Source organism: Anguilla rostrata, chromosome 1 (assembly GCF_018555375.3).
Source record: "Anguilla rostrata isolate EN2019 chromosome 1, ASM1855537v3, whole genome shotgun sequence".
In the NCBI taxonomy this organism is placed as follows: domain Eukaryota; kingdom Metazoa; phylum Chordata; class Actinopteri; order Anguilliformes; family Anguillidae; genus Anguilla; species Anguilla rostrata.
The window spans coordinates 68,928,839-68,949,354 of NC_057933.1; the positions used below are offsets into that span (position 1 = coordinate 68,928,839).

The 20,516-nt window shown below is 41.7% G+C and overlaps 1 protein-coding gene across 2 annotated transcripts in view; it reads left to right on the forward strand.

Annotated features, from left to right (window-relative positions):
* Positions 1-19,710, forward strand: part of rorc (RAR-related orphan receptor C) — a 32,286-nt gene extending 12,576 nt beyond the window's left edge. For both annotated transcript variants that reach the window (XM_064353514.1, XM_064353522.1), the window contains 10 exons: positions 13,214-13,299; positions 13,689-13,830; positions 14,192-14,548; positions 14,725-14,859; positions 15,366-15,487; positions 15,936-16,068; positions 16,186-16,293; positions 16,511-16,621; positions 16,968-17,077; positions 17,908-19,710. In XM_064353514.1, the coding sequence (XP_064209584.1) occupies positions 13,214-13,299; positions 13,689-13,830; positions 14,192-14,548; positions 14,725-14,859; positions 15,366-15,487; positions 15,936-16,068; positions 16,186-16,293; positions 16,511-16,621; positions 16,968-17,077; positions 17,908-18,072 (1,469 nt within the window). In that variant the 3' untranslated portion in view covers positions 18,073-19,710. The remainder of the gene's footprint in view (positions 1-13,213; positions 13,300-13,688; positions 13,831-14,191; positions 14,549-14,724; positions 14,860-15,365; positions 15,488-15,935; positions 16,069-16,185; positions 16,294-16,510; positions 16,622-16,967; positions 17,078-17,907) is intronic.
* The last annotated feature ends 806 nt before the right edge of the window (positions 19,711-20,516 follow it).

The window sequence follows — 20,516 nt, forward strand, 5'->3', positions numbered from 1 at the left end:
ATAAGGAGGTATTGTGACAAAAAAAATAAATAGCTAAATATTTTAAGCTACTTTCATAAGCTTCAATTCAAAGACCAATTATAACTTTTTCTATTTGCTAAATTTAAGGATCTTTCATAGTATTCAACTTAAACTCATTAAAATAATAGGATATTGCATATGCATTGTGTAATGTGCTACTATAGTTTGATTTATATATTTCCTTTTCACTCTGATCTCTTTCTATGTGAATTTACACAGTCATTTATTCATTTTAACGTACTTCTTAATCAAGTCATATTAAACATTTAAATCATTGTTTGCGTGCTTGCATACATTGCTATGCAATCTGAAAGGATACGTGGCCTGTATTAACAGGATACTGTGCTATTACTTTGTGATAGGTTGTCACTAGTAAAATAAGAAGACTGTAATATAATTGAAATATGTGTGATTTGAGTTTAGATTGTTAAGTATTTTGAGTCACACAGCTGGTGTGGATAATCAGCCACCACTTTTTCTGCTCTGAAGCACACGTCTCACCTTTGTGGTAAATGTCTCTATTTTGAGATGACTATATATTTTGTCTTTTTTCCTTTTTTCAACACTTTCAAAACCTGTATCAAAAACAGAAAAAAAAATTCCACCTGTGTCACCCCACATCACTCACTGGCAAAAACCACGGAGTCGAGCGATTTTTTAGGCATGTTCCTGTGCATATTTTTGCAAGCAGTTTAAGAGTAAGTTTAATTTTAGTTATTTCATTTCACTTGTCCTCTTCATATTAGGTAACTGAATTATTACATTGTATTTAATAATTAGGGAATGATTGTTTCCAGGTCCATATTCAAGACTTAAATCTAGTACTAAGAGAAATTGTCACAGTCACAGCATTTGTTGGTGGAACAATTGCAAGCCATAAGTAAGACTTGAACCTAAGGGTGTCAGTGAACGCATCTCATAGCATTTAATACCAAGAACACCTTTTGCTGGAGAGATTTAATACCAAGCACACCTTTTGCTGGAGAGACATAATATGGTGATAGTGTGCATTTTCGTGCCTAAAAGGAAGTGATTGATGGAGAGATATTGAAGCCATGTTGAGGCAGGTAGTGCAGCGATAGTTGGCTCACCCAACCCTGTGAATGTGCGAGGCAGAGGGATTGGGCATCACAGGAAAAGCTTAAAGATGTATTTATAAACTTTACATTTATAAATACTGCAGTCTGAAGCCTCGCTGGAGATGAGCGGAGTAACCACAGCTCTCACCCTGCACCAGTTTGCCGCGCTCTCGGGCAACAGAGCACAGCTGCTTTTGGCTGTGGTCGTCTGTTCCCGACGCGGGCGAGGCACTACCAATGCAGCTGGCTGCAGCTCCGGTCCCCATGGCACAAGGGGGGGGGGGCACACACACCTGTATTGGAACAACATCTATCTTAAACAGGGCGTGTGGCTGCGAAGGCCATTTAGGATCCCGGCGGCAATATTGCCCTTTTGCCGTCATGCCACCGGGGACACGGCAGCTCACCGTTTAAGTCATACTGTCGTGCTGTGGTTACAGTGGCAGTGGCAGCTCTGCGCAGTCACAGCGCTGAGAGCTCCTGCAGTTTACAGCGCTCGCGGACGAGCGTAAATGCCGACCGCCATCTTTAGACGCTTAAATTTCCCGGCTTGATTTCATTAGGAAGATAATGGCGCGTTGGGCGTGGTGCCACAGATGTTTATGGAGCCGATATGAGTCCTGACGTTGAGCAGTGGACTCGGTTTAGGTCTGAACACACTGACATTTTCTCGGGTGTTGTCTTCATAATATCGGTTAAAAACCTTGAGTCCGGGCAGGCCCTCTCAGACCTCCCCCTTTGCCGTTTGTCTTCAGATTCAGTGGGATTAAGCTAAAACAGCACTGCTTTCAAGTTAAATACACGTCTTTGGTTTGGTGCTGACATACATGAACCACTAACATTTTGAACATAGGATTGCATAATTTCATATTATTAAAATGTTAACCCTATGCAAATAGAGTAGTTTTGTACAGAGCAATATGATGTTATTTACAAAAGGTGACAAAAGAATTTATTTTACCTGCTGGAGATCGAGAGATGCTGACTTTATGTCATATAATACAATCATAAATACTGTAATTGTGGCACTTAAACTGACTACTATTTTTGGGCTATGGATTACGGCTATTATGGAGTGTGTTTTACTATTAAGTACGCAAATGTTCATAGGTTGTTGTTAGATGTCAAAGATTTATTCACAAAAAATAATGTACATTAAAAAATGTCTCAGTAAATTCAACTTAACATGTCTCCCAAATTACTGCATTAATTCACCTAGTTGAACATCAGGAGCAGTGCACAGAAATGCATTCTGCTTTTTTTCATCATATATTTGTGGATTATTGTTTAGGTGCTGTATATAATAGCAATGTCTAAATCTAAGTTCACTATAGTATATTTACAAGACAAATTCAGATTTTAAAAAATGAATAGAACTGTAGACTTTAGGTAAATGTCGTTTTTGGGGGGCGATTTTTCTTTCAGTATGAGTGTCTCAGATCAAAGTGCTTGCCTTGTAGTCATGCATGCAGTCACTACCTTTAAGCTAAGCTTTCTTGTACTTCAAAGAGAAGATACTGAAATCATAGTTTTTATATTTGCAAAAAACCCGTTTAAATCAAAGAGAACATTCACATTTCTACCTTTTTAAGTTATTCCTACACCTCTACTTTCTCAGCCGCCTATTAACTCTTGATTACTTCACGCAAACACTTTCTGTAACTTGATGACAACCATGAGACTTTCTCTGTCAGAGTATGATTGTTATAATTTGACATTTTTTTCCTCCCTCCATCTTTCCTGTCTGTCTTGATACTGGTGCTGAACGGTCTTGATTGCTTGAAGTAAAAACGTGGACCCTATCTGATTAGATATACTAATTACTGATGGTAAACCATGCATTGGTTTAAAATATGTAGACAATTTATTTGTGTTTACTCTGGAAAAAAGTGTTGAAGGAACCTTTAAAGTTTTGATTTAATTAAACACAATATGACATAATTGTTCCTGCACATAATTGGTCATGAAATATGTACATTGTTAAAAATAAAAAAGTACTTAAAATCATTCTGCAGACTTATACAAACTAAGTTTTTTAACTGCAGGATATGTTACCATGGGGTTCCTAGTTTAATATTTTCTCCAAATCCAGAGTATTCATTTTCTGAAGAACTAACCTTTTTTGTATATGTAGTACATTCTTTCCAGTTTTTATTAATCATGCAAGAGCAAGATGGATTTTCTAAATGCTTTTTGTTTATCTGAATTATTTTCAGATTTTATTATACCTTCTGTGTATTCTGACTGTCTGTTATAATGATTATTTTTGTTTATTTTCTTCATCACTTTGGCATTCCTGCTCAATTAGATATTGTTCTTGAATGATTAAATTTGTACCCAAATTTGTAAGTGCATAGGTGTGCCGATTGTATGTAACTGTTACTATAAGTGTGTGATTACTTGGTTTTGATAAGCTAATACTAAACCTTTCAAGGCCGTTGGGGAGAAATCTGTTTAGATTCCCTTTTGGTTCTGAGATAGTGTTATGATGAGAACATTCTCCGAACAGTCTAAGAAATAATTTATTGTTCTAAGCAAGTTCTGTAGAGTCATATAAATGTTTTCCAGGGATGTTGCATACTTGTAATGCCATCTGAAGCAAAAACTGAAATGCAAGGTTCCTTGCTAATTTTTCTGATGAATTTGACATCAGTAGCCATCAGTGCCGCCTATGATTCAAATCTGAGTCCGACTGGAATTAAGATTGGAATTGTGTTCTAAGATATTACTACAGTGTTCCCCAGTGATTTAAAAATAACAAGGGACATCCAGCAAATGGGACAAATTTACATTTTGGAATTAAAAAAAATATTTCCAGGAGTTTCCTGGAAACCAAAGATTGTTAGCTAAATGTGCTTATGTCTGCGTGTGCTTGCAGAGCTTTTTCTGTTGTTTTTATATGAGCGTTCTTCCCTGTTTGTCTACATCACGTCAGAAGTTGACATCTAGGACCTATATGACAGCATTGAAATTTGAAGTTTGAAATCTGTCAAGGCATAGTCTGTTTTAATTAAAATGGCCCTTGTGTCATAATTTACATCTAGTTTGTGTGTATATGTGTGTCTGTGTGTGTGTGTGTGTGAGAGAGAAAGAGATTAACACTTTGTGAGCATAAGCTTCATATAAAACACCAGAAGTTAGGTGTTGCTATTTGAACATTTTCATTTACCTGGTATAGGTTCTGAACTTTTTTTTATTCTGTTGTCACATGTTGGCACATCTGAGTTCCTTTCTGTAGTTACGGAGGGTTTCCGTCTGTGGAAGATTGAGGTTTTTCTGCAGTTTACCGTGCAATGTGCTGATGGGGGAATTTTGAAAACAAAAACTGCTGATTTAGTTTTTTTAACCCGTATGACTTTCAGCTTGTTCTGTATGTGTGTGTCTCATGAGCTTGTTTGTTTACTAAACCCTTTGAACAATTATTTCCAGAAACTTCATTTTACAAACAATTTTCCATTGTCTTCCTCTGTTCTGTACATTTCCATTTGTCCTTCTCTTTGACTGGATCCTCCACTGACAAACATCTCTCGTTTGCCTGGTATTTGGTATTTACTGTAGGAGAGCAAGGTACTGTGAGAGAGTGAGGTACAGAGAGACAGAGCGAGATAGTGATTACCAATCTGTCTGCGGCTCAGAGTTGCATAATGGTAGCATTTATCACCGTCGCTAAATCATTATACATCTCTCTTGCGCATCCAGGTTCTCTCTCTTCTGCAAGGCTTTGCGTGTGTCTTCTGAATTTGACCCCATGTTCTCATTAAGCTTGCTTGGATTGTTGTGACAGGCTTTGTAATTGAGTAAAGCTGATAAAAGGGCCGGTTTCCTAGGTAAATATTTGGAAATTACTGGGAAATATTGAGCCAGGATAACTTGGGGACAATCCGGTAGTCTGCAAAGGGCACCATATAATGATTTTCAGATTAATTACATAAGTCAGTATAGTATGATTGCTGTTTAATGCCTCATAGCACTGATAAGAGATGTGACTAAGGCAGAGTTTTGATTGAATGTGAAGGAAGCAAATCAGGGACACAACAGAAATGGTCTTAAGTCATTGGTGTTGATGTGTTTTTAGATAGGCATACGGTGTACGTGTTAAAAGAGGCCGTTACTGCTGATTCAGCTGTTCATACTGCTCCCACGGCCTCTGTGGGTTTACTCAAGACTTCTGTGAAGTGAACTGGCATCGTATGAGATTGCCGAACGAGATACATCCGAACTCAACTGTAAATATTTACAACTGAAACTGCCGATAACCGAGCCGTTCTCCTTGCATGGCCACAGCTCCCACAGTACACTGTTCATGTTGGCCAGGCGCATATCTTTACACTGTAGTTGTAAAGAACCAACAAAGACTTGACGTAATTTGAACGGAGATTAGATGACACTGCGAAAATGCAGCATACTGGGGAAAGCCAGGTACACAGACCCAGTTGGGCCTGTACAACGCTGACTTTCATATATATCTGTGATGGATTTCTTCAGCAGCGGTTTGCTTGTGTTTTAATAAAGTTGAAAAAAAGGGCCGCACTTCTGCACGATCTGATTTTATTTTTTATTTTTGTCAGAACGTCTCAGCACAGACGCGTCTGTCGGCGCGAAACGCGTCTGTGCCTAGACGTTCTGACAAAAATAAAAAATTAAATCAGATTACGCAAAGTGCGGCCCTTTTGATTTACACTTTTTGGTCCAGCACTCTGAAAGTTTCAAACAAATTTTGGGAGTGAAGCCCGTTTTCTGTTTTTGCTTGTATTTTAATCAGTTTTCAGGAGCAAAACTAAACGAAGAGAGCAGGGAGGTGCACATATCAGCCTCATCTCTTATCAGATACTGAACTAACCAGCTTTCCACTGGTTACTTTTTTTTTTTGTCAAAACTTAAGATATCTGCTTCTGTTCTCTATCATTGTGCGGTCTTGGTGGGAGAAAGAGCGATAGAGTGGGGTGGAGCGATAAAGAATGCGAGCTGGAGAGGTGATCGCACAGCTTCATTTTTGCCTGTATCAGCATGTGGTTTGAGAGGACACAGACACAGACAGCAAGGCAGAGGAAAATGAAGAGATATTTGTCCTCTATCAGTTTGTGGTTTCGGTTAGCGAGAGGAGGGAGAAAGAGAGAGGCGGAGTAGGTAGTTATTGGGTCTGTTCCAATCGATGCTGAGTTTCATTCAGAAGGCTGCTGAATTGAACTTCCTTTTCCACCTTTTCACTCTCGCCCTCCTCTTCTACCTACGTCTTCCTCCTCTTCCTCGCGTGCATTTTATTTTTCTGAGCAATCATCGTCCAGTTCCTCCCGTCTTTTTCTGCTCGTGGCCCTGTGCTCTTCCTCGGGACTGTTTTTGAAAGCGCCAAAGGTCACGAGCGAGAGGATGTGTCGGTTGAGGCCTGGAGCTGAGGTGGCAGGGGATGTTTGGATATCTGGGCTGGTTTGATGTAGCAGCGGTTTGCGGAGAGACGGCAGTTTTCAGCAGTTTTGTGCCCTGCGAGTACTCGTCCACAGTTTGTGCCCTTTTTGAATTCAAATAATCTGGCTGTAGAATGTGGCTGGTACTGCCGCAACTGATCTAATTTCAGTGAAAGAGAGAGAATATATTGTGTGTCTGTTTTTCTGTCTGTCTGTTAATGTATGTGTGTGTGTGTGTGTGTGTTTGTGTGTGTGAGTGAGTGAGTGAGTGTGTGTGTTTCTGAAATATACTATTTGCACATTAAATGTGGATACCTCTGTGCACTCAGTGTGTAACTATACAAGTGTGTGAGTAAGTGTTTTTCTCTGGCTTTGTGTGGGGTTTGTGGTGTCAGTGTGGGCCTCGGGTGTTAACCTTGAAAAAGCTTGAGTGTCACAAACTCTATTTCTGTTGCAGGGCGATATCAGCAGATTCGGGATTCAACTTTCGCTTCAAAAATTCTGTTTAAACTCCATGTCAGTGAGAATCTCCTGCCCTCTCTATCAGCCTTGTTTTTTCACTACAGGGAATGTGTCATTGTAGCGGCATAGATGGTGATCATATAGGGCCGAGGGCAGTGGCATCTGAATTTTAGAGAAAAAGCTTTCTCAGTGAGCCTTTCTCAGTGAACAAGGGGGTACATCAGGTGGCTATAGCTTTCCCCCTGCATGGACTCAGTACCTTTTAACAAACATGCCAGTCAACATGTACTGAAATTGAGCTTGTCTTATGCAACACAGTTCTCATTTGTTCATTTGTCATTCGGTTTTTGCAGTTAATATCCCTCTCCTCAAATTAACCTCAGGTGGATTTTGTAGAGTATTATGGTAATGCTTAAACCAAAGGAAGCCAAAGGAGAGATGTGAATACTTCTCTCTGTAGCCCTTTCTCTTTTATTTGATGTAGTAGGTGAGGTATTTCCAGGCCTTAGAAATTGCTGATTGAAGAAAACTAATGAAGGTCAAAGCGCTTTGATATTTGTATGTGACTGTGGGTGTATGTTTCTCTGTTTGCATTGGCCTGTGTGCATATATTGGTCTTGTGAATGTGTGAGTGGGTTTGTGATAGTGTGTGTATGTGTGTGTGTTTTGTGTGTGTGCACGTGTGTGTGTGTGTGTGTGTGTTTTGTGTGTGCACGTGTGTGTGTGTGTGTGTTTTGTGTGTGATTGTGTGTGTGTGTGTGTGTATGTGTGTGTTTTGTATGTGATTGTGTATGTGTGTGTGTGTCTCTGTTTTGTGTGTACGTGTGTGTGTGTGTGTGTGTGTGTTTTGTGTGTGTGTGTCTCTGTTTTGTGTGTACGTGTGTGTGTGTGTGTGTGTCTGAGAGACAGAGAGACAGAGACAAGGGGGCTGGAAAGAGAGACATTCAGTGGTCTCAGCTCTCAGGTATTTCACTTCTGATTCTCACCCACAAACAACAGGAAACCATCCTGACCCACAACCTTTCACTGTTCACTCAAAGTCACTGTCAGGCACTCAGATTCACTCTCGCATTCACTCAAACCCGCGTTTGTTCGCACAGAAACACATGCATCCCAGTTTCCCAGGTTTCCGAGTGCACAGAGACAAAATGTTGTGCTGTTCTACTTGAGATGCCTACTTGCTTGGTCATATATGCCTAATATGTGGCCATAGGTTTTCACTGTTCCCACAAGCTGGCACAACCACACCCTTGCTCTCTTGTAAAAGCAAACCTTTGCATTGTAATTGTTGAGACTGTCTGGTTATTTCACATTTTTTCAGCTGTACTGTGTTACATCAAACGCCATGCCTGTGTCACCCTTAGGCGTCCTTTGTGCTTGCAGGCCTATTTTCTCAAGTGCTTTCTGGGAGTTCCTTCCTTGTGCATAAAATTGGGGCATATAAATCGGCACAGTGACACACATGCTTTGGCACACTGACACACTAAAATAGCACAAACACAGAGAAGGTCTCAAACAGGGTAACATTTCCGATACCTTTTTTTGATCAAGTCTGCATTTGTTTGTATACATGTTAGGGATCGTTTTTTTTCTTCATATTGCTGCATAACCACAGATTGAGTGAGTCTTGGGAGCAGGGTTTGACATTATGCGGGTACAATTTGGAAATGGCTTGCAACTCGTTCATTCTTACTAGCCACTTTGGCGGGTGATGTTTCGATAGCATCAATTACTGTAGTTTCCAAAAGGCATCTGAACTAGTTAAGTCAATTCGTGGTGATACTTCATGATACTACAACTCTCATATTTGTGGCAAAGATCTGCAGTGTACAGATTTTGAAATTTAAACGATCTTAGAAGTGCATGTTTTGTTAAAGATAGCTTTTTAGATTTTTTAGACAGATTTTTCTACTCACACACACACACACAGACTGTTTCCTCAGGTTGGATAGCTGTAATCGTTCTGTACAAATAAAATGTTATGTCCAAACAAATGCATGCAGATACAATTACCTAGGCTATATTTTTTACTTTTTTGGGGGGAGGGGGGATTTTGGCTGGTGAAAATGCTGAGTGGCTACTGACTTTGGGAAACCACTTGCCTCAGTGGCTGTTGAGGCAAAAAATTAATGTCACTCCCTGCCTGGGAAGATTATGCCATAGCACAAAAAACAATGCAGAAAAAGTAGTGAGTACTCAAGCTATCCTTGAGAATGGAAAACTGTTCTGTGAAAAATTATATAACAAGTAGCGGGAGTATGCTGTGACAGACAAAAAAATAACCCTGCTGAAAATTCCAGCTGAACGCAGCTGGGAATCTAAGCTGGTTTAACATCGTTTAAACTGTGTTTTTGACGCTTCTAGCTGGTCATAGCTGGTCTGTGGCTGGTCATAGCTGGTCTGTGGCTGGTCATAGCTGGTCTGTGGCTGGTCATAGCTGGTCTGTGGCTGGTCATAGCTGGTCTACAGCTGGAAAAAGCTGATCAAAGCTGATCAAAGCTGGCCTCAAGCTGGACCAAGCTGGTTAAGCTGGTAGAGCAAGCTGGTGGCCTGTTTGGAAAATTGGAATAATTATCCACGCCAGAATAATCAGCATTGACCTGTGCGATGCATTATACTCAGTCATCCCAAACAGGTCATTTGGAAAGACGGCCAGCCAGTCGTGGTCCAGGAGTGGTGGGAGTGTAAGGTAGTGAATGAACGAGACACACAGAAAAAGCCTTTGACCTGGCTAACAGCCACTTCGGTGTGCGCCCTTCTGGATAAATAAGGTACATTGAGAAATATATAAATCGAAAATATTCCAAAAATGACAAGATGACACAAAAAGGAAGGATCGGGAAGAAAGCAGCTGAGAAGTTCATGCAGCTTACCGCCTCAGTGGAGTATAAAGACCTGCCATTGTGTCGGCCTGCAGGCCTATGGCCACCAGGGGCCATATTTTTATTAATTTCCTTCAACGTCTGTCTTTACTTGGCTAGCGAGAGTTGAAATATCTTGTTTCTGGACAAACACATGGCCATGGATTAGCTTTTCCTCATAACCTTCCTGTTTTATTCAGTCATCGAGGTCAGTTTGGATTGCTGTGTGAAAGGTGATTGCAGTTTTATGCAGCTATGCCTTTATCATTTCTTCAATGGGAAACTAAAATGATATACAACATAATATCAAATACGTCAACATCATATTCGAGGTACACTTCATATGTGTGTTAATGTAGTGCAGACTCAAGGCCGTCAGTGTTCCCGTTTGCACAATATATATTTTTGTGATTGCACAAGTAATGCAAAGTAATGTAAAACGAGCGGACTTGCAAAGCGAAACCGTTATGTTCGGTTCAATATGTGGTTTCCACTTCCCTCTTACCAATAACTCATTTAAAATTCTCTGCCACTTCCTGGCTATCCCTCGAAGATGTCTTCACACAAAACCTACGCGTACCGCTGACCGTGGGCACACCTCACATGAGTGAGCACATCAGTGAGCACCTTTATGGGTGTGATCTAGGAATGCCTAGATGGTACAGTACCTCCACTGAATTATGAGTAGTTTGATTATGTCTTAACAGCTGATAAGTAATTGGCCTACAGGCTTCATAGCAGCTAAAACAGGTTTGTCAGACATAATAAACCTGTTTTAGATTATGTCGTACATATCAGACATATCTACGTTCTTGTAACCACTGGGGGATAATACTGTATTATTTTGTATTGTGTTCTATTTTGTAGGTTCCTGTTCATTTTTTGTAATGGTTTACAGATAGGTTGAGCGGGAGAAAGAACGAGAGAGAGAGAGAGAACAACAGAACGGCGGAGAGAACAACTGGGGGGAGAGAAGGGGGGGATGGGGATTCCTGGCAACTGAAGAAGAGATGAAAGACGGTATTACTGGCAGCCCTGTCTTTTGTGAGTGAGAAAAGGAGTGGGAAAGAGTGAGATAGAGAGCTTGAAAGAGGGATAGTCAGACCGAAAGAGTAGTCAGTAAACCACTTAAAAAGACCCTGAGGTTGACACCTACGAAGCCTCCGCCTCTCTCCAGCCTTAAATATTCCACCCTCTCCCTTTTCTGATATCTTTTGGCTTTTTCAATGTTATGTTTTATCTTGGCAACAGTCCTGTACACTATTCTGTTCTTTAAAAACACACTCTCTCTCGCTCTCTCTATATATATACATATATATATGTGTGTGTGTGTGGATAAACAGAAAACAATTAAAATAGGAACTTACATCCTGAAATTGCTGAAGATAAGACAAAACTGCCAGTAAAAGTAGTTATAAAAGAACAGAATAAATATGATGATTACAGAAATTCATTCAGTTGAGTATTCAGTGTTATCACTCATCAAGATTTCATGTTGTTTCATGTTGACCTTAATTTTCTCCAGTGTGAAACTAAATCTAATCACTTCTCACTGTTAAAGAAGTAACTGCCCTGTGATCTCATCATCTTTGGCATAATGTTGTCTGGTGTGCACTGTTATATTAATTTGGAAATACTAAATCAAATTTCATGGATGGATGAACAGTTTGACTGATGATTTTGGATATTGGGATAAAAGCATTTATTAAAAGCATTTATTTTCTGATCAGATTGTAGGAAACTCCTCAGATACACCAAACAGTGGAAGTATCTGAGTGGTGAAGGAACGCGTGTAGTCTTACCCAGTGCTACTGGAATGGGATTCAGTAAATGGTATCTTGATTACCGGACTCCAAAATTCTACCCTTTCCACTGTGCTAACATTTACTCATAGAAGGAGGAGACTGCTTTCCACCAGTAGTGTGGCTCTATACAGATCACTGTCTGTCTTGGTAGATGCAGACATGCCTCTAGCTTGTGTAGCCTGCATAGATATAATTGTGTATCTTGCTCTAACACTAGTGTATAGGTGAGTGACTATGGCGTGCAGAGTTCTATGTATATCTTAGGACCTTAAAACTGCTTGGTGTTAAAAACAGTCAAACAGAAATGGCAGGTCAGTGCAGTGCGTTCAATAATGGAAATATGCAATGGTGCAAAAGTGCGTGCGTAGTTGAATGGCTATACGCATATGATGCGCAGGAGGCCGTGCTGACACAATTATAACTGAACAGTACATCAGTGATCCTGCTTGCACTGTCTCTGTAAGCATACCATGATTACACTGTATTGTGGATAAACTAAGGTTCACTTAATGCTGATCCAGTAAGATGTACCCCTGCAGACTCCCTTTCAACACAGTAAACACAGTCTGTTTTCTTTTGGGGGTCTGATAAGGGGCACACTTTCGTAATCCACCCTACAGATAAAATGACATAACAGGGACTTGAGTCCCTTGAAAACATTACTCATTTATCCTGGCTTGATCCTTGTTATTATTCATCAAATACTGGTTTGTGCATGTGCAGAAATGGCATTGACGCACAAGTCACTTTTTCAGTGTCGCTACGGTGGTTATTAAAAAGTGGGTTTCCTTGCAAAAAATAAAATTCTGCTGAAAAAATTGTTTAGCGCATTTGTGTGTGTGGCAGTTGTCAGTTGCTTGGTTTGTGATAGGCCACTTGCATTTGACCACATGACCACATTCACAGACCAGGCTTCCAAGAAGTCAACAGGCTAGATTTACTGAAATATACATGGTAGAACACACACACACACACACACACACACATGGAACACCTGCACCCATAGGCCATTTCTTTTTTTTAAGGTGTTTGTGCTCTACATGTCTGTTTTACTAATGTTCTTTATGTCCTCATTATACTCATTACCATTCCCCAGCCTTCCCTCCTTGCTAACTCCCCTAACTGTCCCTTTCCTCCTACTCCCCACCCTGATCTCTCTCTCTCTCTCTCTCTCTCTCTCTCTCCATCTCCCGCTCTCTCAATTAGAGTGGGATTACTCTCTGTGGCTGCACAGGATTAATTTCATTACGCAACATTTGTGTATGCCTGTGTGCGCGCATATATACATGCATGTGTGTGGGTATTTCAGTAAATATTCCCTGGTCACTTTGTGGAAGCATGGACTGCGAATGTTGTTCTTTTCAATAGCCTACCTTTCCCTTTGTGCTGTTATGATGTCAGTTCATGTTTCTGTGTATTTATTGGAGAGACAAAGGGACACTTGGGAGATTGCAATCGACTGCTGCTACAGAAAATACACTCACCACTACCCCCTGCTGGGCAATATATTCAACAGCAGCTTTGCTTTCCATCTGGGGTTCTTTGTAATTGTGTTATGGTGTTGTTTATGTTCGTCTGTGCAGCTCAGATTGAGGTGATTCCCTGCAAGATCTGTGGTGACAAGTCATCAGGAGTACATTATGGAGTCATCACCTGTGAGGGCTGCAAGGTGGGTCAACTACTCCTTACTACAGCCTTAACAACCACCTCATTAATGTTCATAACATCACAACATTTATCATCTTGGCAAAAAGAAAATGCTCGTCCTCATCATGAATCTACTCATTATTTGTTAACACGTCTGAATATTTGCTGAAGAAATAAGGGAGTCTCTCTTGCTTGAGAGCCCTAAGAACACTGCCTCACTCAGGACTCCAGCTTATATCCTACTCTACAAATTGAACACCCTAACCTAACGTGTCTTACTGGTAGCACAGTAGTGGTTTCTCCCACTGCTGCTTGCTGCCTTTCCTCATTTGTAAACCACTTCTCTCTCCATCCCTGCCTCCCTCTCTCTCCCTCTCGCTTTCTCCCCCGCTTTTGATTTCTGTCTTTCAGGGCTTCTTCCGGAGGAGTCAGCAGTCCAGCGTGTCGTACTCCTGCTCGCGCCAGAGCAACTGCCCCATCGACCGCACGAGCCGCAACCGCTGCCAGAGCTGCCGGCTGCAGAAGTGCGTGGCCCAGGGCATGAGTCGAGACGGTGAGGCTCGCGTCTCGCGGCTGAGCGTGCGGAAAGACACTCTCAAACGCTAACAGGGAGAGATAGTGTCATTGGGCACGAGGGACACAGGAGATGGGGCTGTAATTAGAGTGTGCGTGGGGAGGGGGAAGGAGGGGAGTGAGTGAGCAGGCGACTGTGACGTCACAATGTTCTCAGTATCAGTGGCTATCATTGCTTTCATGGTTGCTGTCATTGCTGTTATACTTCAGCTGTTTATTAATAGCAGCCCATTTAATTATTATTTCCATCGATGTGGCATTTTGCTTGAGAAGACAGAAAGATGATCAAGGAAAAGATTGCACGGCTAATCTTTTCCTTGATACTCTTAACTCTGCTGCAGCTGTGAAGTTTGGTCGCATGTCGAAGCGGCAGCGGGACTCTCTCTTTGCTGAGGTGGAGAGGCACCGGCAGCAGCAGCAGCAGCTCCAGGCCAGCCCTGACGAGGCCCCGCCCGCTCTGCCGTACCACAGCAAGGAGCCCCGTGACCGCTCGCCGCACCTGGACCAGCCTGCCGCTCCAGCCTACCCCTTCCACATGGAACCAGAGCTTCCCTCCTGCCCTCCTGACATGCACGTCTACTTGGGCTGCTCCCAAGGAAAGTCCCCGGCTCTGGCCTCGGCCTACAGGCACTCGCTCATGTTACCGGTGCCCAGCTCACAGAGCCGGGGGGACTGCGGTGGCCAGGGAGAGGGGAGAGGTGTGTGCGCTGGTTCTTCTCTCCACACAATGCCCAAATTATCAGCATGTATAAATCTCTCATTTACCTCCCTCTCCACCCTCCCTCTATTGCCTCTCCATCCCTTTTTCCTCTGTCCCACTGCCTCTTCCTGCCCTCCCTGTCCACCCTCTCTCCCTTCGTCACCCCATCCACAGGACAGAGGTTTAAAGTGTTTGATTCTCAGCAGCGGTCCCCTGATCAGCCTGGGCTGGGAATGTCCAGAGGGGACATTGGGGTGAATTATGAGGACATCTTCTGCCCCTACCCCACGTCGTCGCTGCTGCACATAGGTGAGAGCACAAGCCAGAGGAGGCTGTGACCAGGATTCACGCAATAAATTAAACAGTTCTTTTTTTCCACACCGTGTGGCTAATTTATTTCATGATTGCTTTAGAAAATAAAAGAACATCTGAACATATTAAATCTTGAGTCAAAGTTAAGGACAAATGTTCACTGAACGCTGACTCACCTTGTGGGAATGTCATTGTGATAATGTAATTCTATTTTTAGTTAGTGAGATGCAGCATCATTGATGGTAGTATGTATTACCTTAAAAAAAAACTACTCAATTATTCTTTTTCTCTGGTGAGTGGGAGTACCATCGGCTTCCTTCAGATGATGTGCAACTGTGTTGCCTGGTTGTGTCCCCTGTGGTGTGTGCTGATTGTGCCGTGTTGTTGTTTAGTACTGCTTACACGCAGACCCTGCGTTATCCCACACAGAGGGCACTTGGCGTTAGTATTCTCGTGACTGTAAGGCCGTGTCGATTTTCTGTCGGTTTCGTGTGGCTGTGCAGAGGAGGTGTGTGCCAGCATCGTGCGCTCTCACCGGGAGACCAGCCAGTACCGGGTGGAGGAGCTGCAGGCCCTGAGGTGGAAGGTCTTCAGCAGAGAGGAGATCCACGCCTACCAGAGCAAGGTACCGTACACCAGCACGCCAGACAGACCAGAGTGCAGCTCCGCCACCCCTCAGCGTGCACCTCCCTGAGGTCATAGGTCACACGGCAGAGGAAGCAGGAAGCACATAGAACAGTCCTGTGATACAGCTTAAGCACAAAAGCAAATCACAAAGGCACCCGATGCAGTTATTGCCATTTATATTTCAGTTATTTCCCTCACAGTTCAGCTCCCGAAGGGCAATGGGCGTCATTGTCAGCAATAGCAGTAGGAACGGGGAAGACCATTCCAGCGCTGTTGTACGCGGAACAGATGATGGAATGATAAAGCACATTCTCAGTAGGGGCAGGTGTGAATTTTGTTGTGCAGATGTTGTGCAGATGTTGTGCAGAGCCCAGCGGAACAGGGGCACGTAGCCTCCTGAGTGAAGCTCCTCCTCCTCCTCCTCCTCCCCTCTCCCCCCTCTGCAGTCGGTGGATGAGATGTGGCAGCACTGCGCGCTCAGGCTGACGGACGCCGTGCAGTACGTGGTGGAGTTCGCCAAGCACATCCCAGGGTTCCGCCAGCTGTGTCAGAACGACCAAATCGTCCTGCTCAAGTCCGGTGAGGCCAGGATGGAGCACCAAGGATGGGGTGGGCGGGCGGTGAGGGTTGCTATGCCAACCCTGTCTTTATGACTAAAGCGAGGCTTAGCTCTACATGTGTTTCTGTTTCTGTCAGGCTCAATGGAGGTGGTTCTGGTGAGGATGAGCAGAATGTTTAATACAGAGAACAGTACAGTCTTCTTTGACGGGAAGTTTGCCGGCAAAGAGCTTTTCAAGTCCCTGGGTGAGAAATGAAAGCCTCACAGCTGGCTGGCATGAACATGACACACCCACACACAAACACGGCTGACTGACACACAAAAGCACCAAACCAGTTACAGGGGAGATGTTGGATTAATTAAAAAGCTGACCATCTACTGATGAACGAATACACACACACCACCTGACAGTTGAACACTTTTTCAATATTGACTGATACCCCCCTAAACTCTCTCTCCCAGCCTGCAATGACCTGATAACTTCAGTGTTTGACCTTGCACACAGCCTGTGTGCTCTGCGGCTGACTGAACAGCAGGTGGCGCTCTTCAGTGCCCTGGTGCTCATCAATGAAGGTAGGAACTACACCAACAATACAAGGAGGCTCCATCCACACCACTGCACTAGGCCAAAAAAGGGAGCAGAAAAACTGTCATGTTTTTTTCTGACTTTGCACAGAACTCTTGCAGCACTAGAACTCCTACAGTTGCTCAATTTCTTTTACTTAAGAAGCAGCCTATATCCTGCACATTGAAGCTTTGCAGTCGTTGTGTGCCACACACATCTAACAGACTTACAACCATTCAGTGTAAAGAATGGATTGTGAAGCTCCTGACGCTTGCTTATTGTATTAATGGAAATATGTAAATGCAGAACTACTGTATCGTATGTGTGTGTGTGTGTGTGTGTGTGTGTGTGTAGATCGCCCATGCCTGGAGGAGAGGGGTAGAGTTGAGAGAGCGAGGAAAGAGGTGGAGCTGGCTTTCAACCACACTCTGCGCAGAGATAACCAGGAGGCTCTACTGCACAAGGTGAGCTGTTTTTTTTGTTTTTTTAAATAAAAGGTTTACATTTCTCATTCATAAAAGTATTGACCCCACAGAGTCAATACTTTGTAGATGGGCCTTTGGCAATAATTACATTGTGATATTTGTGCTAGTGGTTTTCTATCTTCAGTGTTAGCAGCTTTTGTCACTCTCTGACACTGCCTTTTTCCCAGTTGCTCGTTACGTGGTTTGGTTGGCGTTTATATTGTTTACATGCACTAATGATTCGAGGTTTTTTAAAAGGCTTTGCCAACTTTTTAAACAACTTTCTTCAACTATTTGCCTCTTAACAATTTCATCTCAAAGTCGCAAGTCATTTGTCCTCATGTAAGTGTGACTGCTCTGATCTGTTGTTTCAGTTGTGAGACATCACAGTCTGTGATATTTATTCTGAAATCATGTAATTGAACACAGGTGGATTCAAAATCAACATAGGTGTACCTCATTAATGTATTTACAGTGATCTCAAAAAAAATAACTCATATTAATACAAAGCAGATTATATCAAAATTAAAACTTGTTTTATTTTTGATACAATTATCTAAATAATTTTATATCTAAAAACTTTATTTCATGTTGATATTATGAAGAAAATCCCATTTACTTATTATTTTTGTTTGTTGGCTGTGTTGCTGTAAAAAGATGTATCTGTGCTGTTAAAACCCTTATCAGTATGTGTCCCTTAATTACTTTCAGAGGATGTCAAACTGTGAAAGTAAAATGAAAATAATTGTAGTGATGAAATTAAATAAAATGAGTATCGTGTTTGTCCTGATGGCACCTTTAAATGCTTAAATGTTTTTCTTGTTCCCCAGCTCTACCAGAAGGTGGCGATGTTGAAATCCCTGTGCAGTCTACACATTGAGAAACTACGCTGGTTCCGGCAGCTCTATCCTCTCACTGTGCACTCCCTCTTCCCTCCCCTATATAAAGAGCTGTTTGGCTCAGACTCAGACATGCCCCCTCTGGCCACACACTGAACTGCATCATGGATCCCCCCAGTCACATGTACTTCTACTGACAGTGTTACTCAGATTTTGACATTTTACTTGAAGACGCATTGATTTTTTTGTTGCTGTCAGTACACTTGCCATGTGGAAGGTTATTTGATATCTGATGTAAATCTGCTGTTGCTAAACATTGACATATATAAATGACAATTTACACACACATACACACAGACACGCACATGCACAAACACATACATATGCAAGCACATGCACATTAAGTGGTAAAAAGGTGATCCAATCAATGTGTCTACCTGCTGTGTAATTATATTTTTGTAATTCAGAAAAATGAAAATAGTTGCATTTATAATACATAGTAGGATGAGAACTGATATTGAAATTATTTTTATTGAAAGATAATTTTATAGGGTTAAATATTTTGTGAAGTAATTATTCAGGTATTTGAAGGCTTTGATTGATTGCAGAAAAAATGTATTGAATTTGCAGAAAATGTTTTAAGCAATTTTGGGAATGATAATCTTGCTGATTATATTTGATAGTGATAAGATGTGTTTTACTGTGTATGAGGGTATGCTTCTGTGAATGTGAGTGTCTGGCTCCTTTCTTGAGCAAATAATCAGGTACTGAAGAAATACAGCTCATTGTAAAATTACGTTAAATACGAATATGGCGCTATCAGTAAGAGATGTGTTATTTGGAATTTAATAACATCAGATCATGCATTACATTATCTGAACATGCAATTATTGTGTTTTTAGACAGGGTCAATTATTTTACCCCTTTAGCATTGTCATGTATTAAGCTACTATATCCAGCTCTGGTGCTTGAGCACCAGAGTCACACGGGGTTTGGAGCTTCTCCATTGTCTGGAGATTGTTCATTTTTAAATCAACCACATTCTTGTTTTACTTTGCGAGTAATGGCTGTGTTAATAGTAGAACTATGGCTCCAGAGCAGGGCAGGAGGGTTGAGTTTATACCCCATCCTTAAAATCTGCACTTTGCGACAGTCACATTACTCCCAATTACTCTCAAAATAGACCTGATAATACAGCACTGGTGTCCACTGCTGTTCCTGGAGATTCTGAGGGTTTAGAGATGCTTTGAACGATAGATCTGCTGGATGAATGTGGCTCAAGTTCGGCTAGAAACAAGCACCAGAGACAGTAATGGCCCTAGCCTTCGAGGGACCCTAAACAGGCCCCCCAACCCAAAATTATAAATGATATATATGTTAATTATATATCTGGCAATCATGGGCCCTAAGCAGCTGCCTACGTCGTGTATTGGCTCGAGTCGGCTCTGCCACAGATCCATAGTTTGTCAGTGGGCTCTGATTGGTTGTTTTGGGGAAGCTGCGGATACCCAGAAATGATTGCAGCAAAATTACAAAATTGAGGAACCAAATTATCCCTCATGAAAATGACACGTTCCTGTCAGCGTTCCACCATGATACTGTGGAAAGATTAGTGTGGCTTAGTCACATACTCATGTTGTTCAGTTTTAATTTTAACATGAAGGTTACTCGTGGGTCCGTTCTTGGAAATGCTCTTTATGTTTTAACCCCTCAATTTACCTCTATTTGTTAGCACTTAATTATGTATCTATAATTCTGCCAAGGAGAAGCTTGTAATAAACTGGTGAAATGGCAGTGTGTGTTCTGCTTTCAGGTAAAGTTTTCAGGTGATCCCCTTACACCCACTGTTATTCAAGTGCCATGGGGGTGCTCAATCAGCCAATCTAATTTTAGTTATAGTGTGCATTTTCCAAAGAATTTTTCACAGTTTGTATACCCTCGCCTAAACCCCCACAAAGCAAGCCAGAGGCCACAATAGCAATAAAAAACATCACCATCAATCTTCCATCCTGGAAACATTTAAAAATTAAATTGTAAATCAGTGGCATCGTGGTTAGAACTCAGTTTTTAGTTTTTCAGAACTCCAGCTGAGTGCCTCCCTGTTTTATACCCACATATAGTTCAGTCTTTTGTTATTAATTGGATGTTTGACTAAACAAACTGATTTACAGAAGGGAATTTTGTTTTTCTTTTCCAGAAGATTTGAACTTCTGAAACACAAGAAATGTATTAATTGACTGACCAGCTTGATGTGGCCTAATGCAATCTTATTGAAAATATTCATGTTTTTCTGTGTTCTAGATGTATAAAATGAGAATTGTACTGACCTTAAGCAAAGACATGCTTGTACTGACATGGTGTGGAATTATATTTATTGATATATTTACTACACAGCTGCTGTGCAATATCACAATTCCTCTGCCACACCACCTGTGGTTTCATAATTCCATTACATTTAATTTGGCAGACACTTTTATCCAAACCAATGTACTTGCCAATTTGTCACTGAAACAAATACAAACACAGGTCAGATAAGTACAATTCTTATAAAGAAGCAGCTATCCATAGCCATGAGTATAAAGTCTAGTTCACACAGTAAA